The sequence below is a fragment of the Panicum virgatum genome, chromosome 5N (genome assembly GCF_016808335.1).
Source record: "Panicum virgatum strain AP13 chromosome 5N, P.virgatum_v5, whole genome shotgun sequence".
NCBI lineage: Eukaryota > Viridiplantae > Streptophyta > Magnoliopsida > Poales > Poaceae > Panicum > Panicum virgatum.
This window is the reverse complement of record NC_053149.1, coordinates 60758961-60767382: the sequence shown is the minus strand read 5'-3', so window position 1 is coordinate 60767382 and position 8422 is coordinate 60758961. Positions and strand designations below refer to the sequence as shown.

The 8422-nt window shown below is 50.3% G+C and overlaps 1 protein-coding gene across 1 annotated transcript; it reads right to left on the bottom strand.

Moving 5' to 3' along the window:
• Nucleotides 1-1284: 1284 nt before the first annotated feature.
• Nucleotides 1285-3917, bottom strand: LOC120676933 (calcium-dependent protein kinase 2-like). Its single transcript, XM_039958280.1, has 7 exons — nucleotides 3057-3917; nucleotides 2827-2979; nucleotides 2622-2737; nucleotides 2354-2521; nucleotides 2140-2267; nucleotides 1937-2036; nucleotides 1285-1848 (listed from the first exon to the last, which is right to left on the bottom strand). Exons 1-7 carry the CDS (start codon nucleotides 3859-3861, stop codon nucleotides 1756-1758), a joined length of 1563 nt encoding a protein of 520 aa, XP_039814214.1. The 5' UTR covers nucleotides 3862-3917; the 3' UTR covers nucleotides 1285-1755.
• Between the last annotated feature and the right edge of the window lie 4505 nt (nucleotides 3918-8422).

Here is an 8422-nt window from a genome sequence, read left to right as displayed (position 1 = left end):
TTTTTTCGACGAACATTGGGTTGGAGGTATTCCTGTGTGAAGTGAACCTGTCGAGGAGTGGCTTTCGCAGTGGGGATGGATGGATCCAAACCAAAACCAAAACCAAGGACAACGTGAACAGGCAGGTTCAGTCTCCAAAGCTTTGCCTAGGCATTTGATGATTTGAATTTGACCAGTCCCTTTTATTATGATTCATATGACCAAGAAATTCGGCAACGTCAGGCGCTTAATTGATTGGAGTGTGCAAATTTTGTACTAATTTTTCAAATGAGATCAGGCTGTACAGGCTGTTGAGATCAGGCAGCGGAGCTAGCGGCGGTCGAGGAGATTGCCGAGAACACATGCCTCAGTGAAGCACGTGACAAAAGACTTTCACCAATGATCACTTTGGATGGTTCCCTACAAACATCAACTCTGTACAGGCTGTTGAGATCAGGGCAGGGGGCACCGGACGCAGCTGCCAAGTTCATCTGGTCTGCAAGCACACCACCCCGGGTACAATTTTTTGGTTGGCCGCTAATTCATGACCGCGTGCAGAGCAAGGCGAATCTGCATAAGAAGAAGATACTTGAAGATGCTGTTTGTGACCTCTACGGGTGCACTGCAGAGACGACGGCACACATGATGTTCGGATGCTCAGTTGCGTCTAGTTTCTGGAGGGCAATCGGGGTACAGGTCCCGGCTGACTTTGAGATCAGCTCTCTGCACGAGATCCCGAAACCACCTCAAGTCCCTTGCGCGCATTTTGAAATGTTGATCCTTCTCTGCTGCGGGCAACTGTGGAAGCGGCGAAATGGAATCGTCTTCCGGCAGGAAACCATGACTCTTCGACAGCTACTTGCAGGATGCAGAACGGAAGCAAGACTCTGGCCAGCACGGCTGCCCCGGAAGGATATCCCCGTTGGCGAGCAATGGTGTAACTTCTTTTCTTTGGCAATGTAAACCAGGCAAAACTCTACAAATGTAATAATCTCACGGGCCGTGCTGGGCCATAATCAATCAAATCAGGTGGAGGATCCTCCCCCTTCCGTTGACCGTCAAAAAAAAACCAAATGAGATCTTATTTTAAAAAAGTAGTACAAAATTTTGAACTAAAGATGGTTGATGGTGCATCTAAGAATCATCAATTAACACCCCTAGTTGTACCCAACCACAACGACCCAAATATTTGATTTTTTTTCCTTTCCCGGAGCCCATAGGAGATCTGCACTTCGTTATCTGAAGAAGTGAACCGCAACTCTGCAGTCTGCACCACCTGCAGTTGTGACAGAAGAGGGGAAACCTGTGCCCAAATGTGCCCCCTTTACTGAATTTTAGGTTTCGCGTATGCCTATTCTGTTTTCCTTGCACATCTTAAGATACACAGCACAGTCGATCACTCTCGTCGCGGGTCGACGAGCCACTGACGATTTCGAAGTACCAGCAGAGTAACGTTTTACAAACAGTTCTAACGCAGGCGGCTGCTGCTGCTGCATGGCCTAGTCAATACAGAGGCAACGCATCGGCATCGCGCCCATCCTTCTTCCATCTCGTACTTTACAATGTTCCGGGTCACTGGCCCCTTCAGGCTTCAGTGCCCCGATGTGTTCGCAGACGAGTGCGTGTGCATCGCCTCCACTGAAGTGTGCGAACTGAGAACAACCCGCAGTGGCATCAACTCCGCTCGAGGGCGAAACCGATCGATCAGTGGAGAGACGAGCCAGCTGATTTATACTGCCGCCGATTCAGCAGCTAGCTAGCTCCACCTTCGGTCTCCTATAGGACGACGTCGCGCCGTTTCTTGAGGTTCTGCTCGGGGTTCCCTTTCCTCATCATAGCCACGAACTCGTTGTAGTCGATCCTCCCGTCCTGCGTTCGTGAGCGAGATCCCAGCCGATCAGCCGCGTTCGTTCGTTCATCATGCGCTGCGAAAGAAAGAAATGGTGTCGCGACTTACGTTGTCGGCGTCGACCTCTGAGATGATCTCCTTGATGTCCCTGCCGTCCAGGAGGCCTTTCTCCTTGAGCGCCTGCTCCAGCTCCTCCTTCGAGATGCACCTGCCAAGGTACGAGACCCGATAAGGATTCCATGGCTTTTTGATGGCGTTCTGGGCCGACGTCGAGAGCTCCGAGCAAAGGGGGGTCAGTGCTGCCAGGTTACCCGCTGCCGTCCTTGTCGAAGTACTGGAACGCGGTGTAGAGGTGCTCCTCCCTGTCCATCCGGTTCATGTGCATCGTCGCGGTGATGAACTCCTCGTAGTCAATTGTCCCGTTCCCGTCCGCGTCGGCCTGCATTTGTTCGCAATTGCCAGGGTGGGATGCAAGATGGATTACAAATGCGCGAGATGCCCAAGTTTGTGACTGAAAAAACTCACGGCCTCCATTAGCTGCTCCACTTCGGCCTCGCTGAGCTTGGTGCCCTGCTTGGCCAGCCCTCGCCGCAGCTCGTCCACGGTGATGGTGCCGCTGTTGTCGGCGTCCATGCTCTTGAACATCTCCTTCAGACCTCTGATCTCTTCCTCCGACAGGCACCCGGCAATGACCTGCCAGGCAGAGATTTGATTTGTTCAGAGAGGCACCGGCCCTAAAACGAACGTGTCTGATTTTTTTTTTCTGGCAATGGCTGAAAATAAATGCACGTACCCTCAGCGCGGCTTTCTTGAACTGGTTCATTGCCCTGAACTGCTTGAGCCTGTTCATGACAGCGTTGTCCAGTGGCGTATCTGGCGCTTCACCGTCTTCCTTGATCCAAGGATGATCTGCACAGCAATAAACAGGTAACACCATTTTGATTCGGTGAGGCAATGAATGGTCCAGCTGCAGAAGTAACAGCAGAGGCGCAACATACTGAGGACGTCGTAGGCAGAGATTCTCTTCTTGGGGTCAGAGGTGAGCATCTTCTTGACAAGGTCCTTGGCGCCCGGCGAAATGCGTGGCCACGGGTCGCTGGAGAAGTCGACCTGCCCCCTCAGGATGGAGTTGAAGATTCCGTGCTCAGACTCTGAAACGCATCATCGTCTTTCGCAGGTCAGAACATGATGGATGGGGTCGGCAGGAAAAAGAAGTGCAGAAACTTGCCGGCCCAGAAGGGCGGAACTCCGCAGAGGAGGATGTAGAGGATGACGCCGATGCTCCAGATGTCCGCCTCAGGGCCATAGTTCCTCTTGAGCACCTCCGGCGCGATGTAGTAGGCGCTGCCGACGATGTCCTTGAACACCTCCCCTTGCTTGAAGAAGACGGAGAGCCCGAAGTCGGTGGCCTTGAGCGGCGCGTTCTCGTCCTTGCTGAGGAGGAGGAAGTTCTCGGGCTTGAGGTCCCGGTGGATGACGCCGAGGGAGTGGCAGGTGTGCACGATCTCGACGATGGTGCGGAGCAGCGCGGCGGCGGCGCGCTCGGTGTACTTGCCCTTGGCGATGATCCGGTCGAAGAGCTCGCCGCCGGCGCAGAGCTCCATGACGAGGTGCACGGACTGCTTGTCCTCGTACGCGCCCTTGAGCTCCACGATGTTGGGCTGGCCGGCGAGGTGGTACATGATCTGCACCTCGCGGCGCACGTCCTCCACGTCCTCCTTGGTGGACAGCTTCCGCTTGGCGATGGTCTTGCACGCGAAGCGCTCCCCGGTGGCCTTGTGCGTGCAGAGGCTGGTGACGCCGAACTGGCCGCGCCCGAGCTCCTTGCCGATGGTGTAGATGCTCCGCACGTCCTCCATTGGGCGGCCCAGGACCGGGCCGATGGGCGCCGGCGGCTTGGTGGGGGTCGGGGCCGAGCCGGCCGAGACGCCAGCCTTGAGCGACGGGGCGCCGGAGCCGAGGCGGGAGGAGGGGTCGGTGGAGGCGGCGGGCGCGGGCTCCGCATCCCCGGAGCCTGGGCAGCAATTGCCCATGGCGGCGGGGCGACGGTGGGGAGCAGCGGCTTGCGTCCGCCGGGGAGGATGAGGGTGGTTGGGGATGCGGAGCCGTAGGGGGTGGGGGAGGCGGGCTAGGAATTCTATAGCGCGTGGGATCGGGTGATGGTCATGGACCAAGGAAGGATGGGTGGGGAGGAAATGGCGGGAAGGTAACCGCCTGCCTCCATAGCACATCCCGTTTGCTTTTGATTTGGCTTCTCCTTTTATTTATGGGGCTTTCTCGTTTTGGGAGGGGCCTTCCATTGCCTCCCTCTTCCCACTTTGTTGAATTGGCGTATTAAAATGCACTGATGTGTTAAACTCATAGCATGGCAGCATGCACGCTGCACCAACACTCCGCTAAAAGTTAACTACATGCATATATGCATATGAAAGAAAAAAACAATGATGAGTGCTTGCAAAGAAATTACTTAAAAGCCTCCTTTTTAACCAGGTATTAAGTTAAAAATGTTATTTTGTGGCACTATGTTTTTGTCCAGCAAAAGTTTTTTTTTGAAAAATTGTCCAGCAAGAGTTTCAAAATAGAGAGACCACACTTACATTAGGAATTGAGTAGATGAAAGGGAAAAAAAAGAAAAAGAAAAAGAAAAGGTTAGGCGCAACGAGTAATGCGACTAAACCGAATGCATAGCTATATGTATGCCAGGATCAAGTTTCATACATATAGAGACATCATAAGTGAATAATCAGTAACAGTATCACGTAAAAGAGAATTACAACAAATAGAAGATTATCAGAGTTATACAGCTTATCCTGGAAACGAAGACTTCAACTTCACAGGCAATCGACTGGGGGTTGCGTACGCCTAGAACTCAGCAACATCTTCAACAGACTTCATACATCTTTCCTTCTGAGCAGCAGTAAGCAAAGGTGAGTACACTTATGGTTGGTACTCAGCAAGGCCACAAGAAATAACCAGAATGTGATTTATATCCATCTTTAAGTTTATTAATCATGTGAGAGGGTCCAAGCCGCTCTTGACCGTGAGCACGGCTAACCGGTTAGTTTTAACTCTGCAGAGGTTGTACACTTTCACCACAATTCACGTAAAAGTTCCAAAGAACTTTGAACCCAACCACGCAATGTGCTAGCTAGGCACAATACCACACTTTCGAGGTGTGATTGCATAGGGACGCTACGAGGCCTTTACAAAGATTCCCTAATCTATGACAATCCGCTAAGGTTTCAAGTTAAAGTGGTCATAACACTGTCCTAATGAGGTGGTACCTTGCCAAAGGACCATTAAACAATACCAATTGCCCCAAGAGGACCGAGCTATACCCCATCGATGCATCCCCTCTTGCCCTTTCAGTAAGACTGTCACAAGCTAGAGTCTCTAATTAATCAGCCAAGACCAGAGCCATATAGTATTGTGGTTTTACTGTTTTCTTGGGTGGTTCTCCATGTTCCAATTAATTCACAATACTCTTATAAATAAGTATAGATAGAAAGATGGTTAGGGTCACTTGCCTTTTTCCAACGAAAAGGTACTCTTACTGCTCTTCAGCTCTTGCTCACTTGGAACTCTTGATCTTCAATCCCTGAACAGCGATTCTTCTACTCGAAGCAATCAACGAGCAAACATACAAAGAAAACAAAAAGATACATCTAAGAACAGTACACCAAAACAAAAGAAATACTTTAAAAGAGAGTACTAAAGGATAGGGCTTGCTTCTATGGTTACGAGAGCGCAAGAAACATGGAAAACGGAGCTAAAACGACGATTCTATGGGATAAACGATGCTTCAGGGATTTAGTTGTGATTAACTAAAGGGCTAAGGACTAACAGAAAAGATTTGTAAGACACAACAAAATGTGCTCACAGAGGATAACAAGGTGATAAAACTATTGCAAACGTCACAAGAATCACGTGAGCGCAAGAATCGATGAAAACGGAGTTAAAACGAGGAAGTTATGGCTAAAACAAGGTTCTAGGGGCTTATTTGTGAAGAAACAGGGCTTCCAGGGACTAGATCTGAAGAAACCAGGGGTCTAAAGGTAATTAAACTTAAACTTTAGGGGCTAACTTGAAAAACTACAGGCTAAGGATGGCGGGTTCTATATTAGAAAAGCTCAGGGGCTAAAACAAAAAAGAAAAGGCCTCGTACGTAATTATTTTTGAACTAAAGTGGACCACGGGTTGATTACTAGAAAATCGAGGGGCTCTTTTGCAAATCAGCCTGAGTTGACCGGTAAGGTTGGGATTGACTTGGGTCGAAACGGATCTAGACCATTGGATCTAAATCCAAGGGCTGGGGCTAAAGGGGGCGACAACCGGCGGCGCAGAGGTCCGGCGGACGGCGGCGCTTGGCCGGGGGCTCACCGGAGTAGGCGTTCTAGACGCCCCGGGCTCGATTTGGCTCGGTACTTGGATGGGGAGCACGAGTACGCCACGGTGAACTCGATTAGGGCATCCGCACGGGGTATTGCGCGCGGACAGAACTCACGGCGGCGAGCGGCCTCCGCCGCTCGCCGGCGAGCGGCCTCCGCCGCTCGCCGGCGAGCAAAACCGTGGGGAGAAAAGCGAGAGCGCGAGGAAGTACGGGTTGGCGAGCTTCACAACCTCGACGCGAGGCGGCGAACTCGTCGACGGGAAGCAGTGGAACGGCGTCGCGGCGGCGGGCTCCGAGAGCTCCACAAGGCGGCGCGGCTAGGGTTTCTTGCGGTTCGAGGACGGCGGTTGCGGCTTGGTGCGGGCCAAGGGCGCAGGCGGCGCTACTTATAGAGACGGCGGGGCACCCTAGAGTGCGAGCCCAAGCGCGGACGTCGGGGCGGGGCAGGACTCGGCCGGGAGTCCGATCCGAGCACGGGGAAGGGGATGGAGCTAAAGGCCGGGCCCCACGCGGCAGTGAGGGGAAAGGGAGAAGGTAGGGCGGATCGCTGGGCCGGGGAAGGAAGTGGGCCGACGGGGCTTCCTGGGCCGCGGGGGGAAAGAAAAAGAGAGAGATGGAGGGGTGGGCCGGATGGGCTGGAAACCAAAAAAGTGAGAGGGAAAAGCTTTCCATTTTTTCCCAAAAGAAAAACAAACACATTCAAATTTAAATTTGGACACAAGGATTCAAATTCAAACTGAACAACAAACAATAAAACAATGCATTGCGGCATGAATGCAACACAAACAAAACAACCTCATTTAGTTTTAAAAAAACAACCAATTATTTTATTTTTCTTATACTAAATTTCCTGTAAAGAGAAATACATGTTGGGAAAAGTTTAGAATTATGAGAAAAATATTGATTTATTTTTAATTTTAATCACATCCTGAAATTCAAAAATTTCAGAGTGCGACAATTTTGCAAGGGCATGGATGTATTTTGTTTTTCTTTCAGGTTGCTTTTGTAAGTTTGGAAATGTAAGCTACCAGAAGTTTAAGGGGATATAATTCTCGTCTCAAAAAAGACAGCGGTATACGTACGTACCGAATTCAAAACACTGTGCTGAACTGCTGATCTGCTTGGCTACCGGCACGGTACCTGATTGCTTGGCTGCTTGTCCGCCTGTGCTGCGCTCGAGGTGCAGAGCAGCTCCAGCGTTGAGATTCACAGGGTGCTTGGAGGAGAGAGGAAAAGATTCCTAGGGTGTTTCACGCTGAACCAAGGGTGCTAGGAAGCACCTTCCAGCCGCGGTGCTTCGGTTTGCAACGGGTGGTACGAGTAAAAAATATATATTTAATTTTGTTGTTCACACGTGGCTCGCTAGAATAGGTGGTAGAATGAGAGGAAAGTTAGTTGGGTACCAGACAAGAGAGTGCTTCACACTGGATCAAAAATGACCCGACTTCTATCTCGTGACATGTCTGCGTGCTACCAGGCAAGAGGGTGCTTCACGCTTCTGGTTGGCATATGCCGACACGTCGCTGACGTGGGAGCGTCAACATCTCCCTGCCATGCCTGCTCCCTCCACGTCACCCTCCCGGAAGCGGCAGGCCTTGTTTGGGTGAATAGTGTTACTTTGACAGTTAATTACGGTGTCAAACAAAATCAGTTTACAAAACTAACTTCACAACCCCGCGCTAGTGACTCTAAAGAATCTAATGAGACTTTTGACCACGCGATTAGAGGATGGTTACTATAGCATCACTATAGCAAATCATCAATTAATTACTATCATTAGATTCGTCGCGAAAAGTTACACTCATCTCTAAAAAAATTTTACAAATAGACTTCATTTAATACTTCATGTATGCGAGATTCTCTTTTCGGAAAGCGTACGTGCTAGTTTTGTAGATATCCAAATAAGGCCAAAGCCGATCGATCGATCGGTGTGGCTGGCGGTAGCAGCGCAGCAGCGCACAAGGGCGTCTAGTTGATCGCCCCGGTTAGTTTGCTTTTTTTTTTCCAGTTTAAATCATAAATCCGATCACATCACATGTTTAAATACAAATTAAAACTAGAGTTAATTGGATCTGTGCCATTATAACTCTACCGTATATGAACCACGTCATTATTTCTCGAGAAACTATACCAGTGCCATTACAATTTCACACTTATTCGAAACATGCCATTACATATCCATTCGATGTGTTTATGAAAAAATT

What these genes read in the sequence shown, in the direction of transcription:
- LOC120676933 (XM_039958280.1), bottom strand. Translation starts at nt 3,861, where the DNA reads ATGGGCAATTGCTGCCCAGGCTCCGGGGATGCGGAGCCCGCGCCCGCC. An exon ending in TCAAGAAAGCCGCGCTGAGG is followed by an intron (nt 2,522 to 2,621) that starts GTACGTGCATTT and finishes TCTGCCTGGCAG; the next exon opens with GTCATTGCCGGGTGCCTGTC. An exon ending in CAGAGGTCGACGCCGACAAC is followed by an intron (nt 1,849 to 1,936) that starts GTAAGTCGCGAC and finishes TCACGAACGCAG; the next exon opens with GACGGGAGGATCGACTACAA.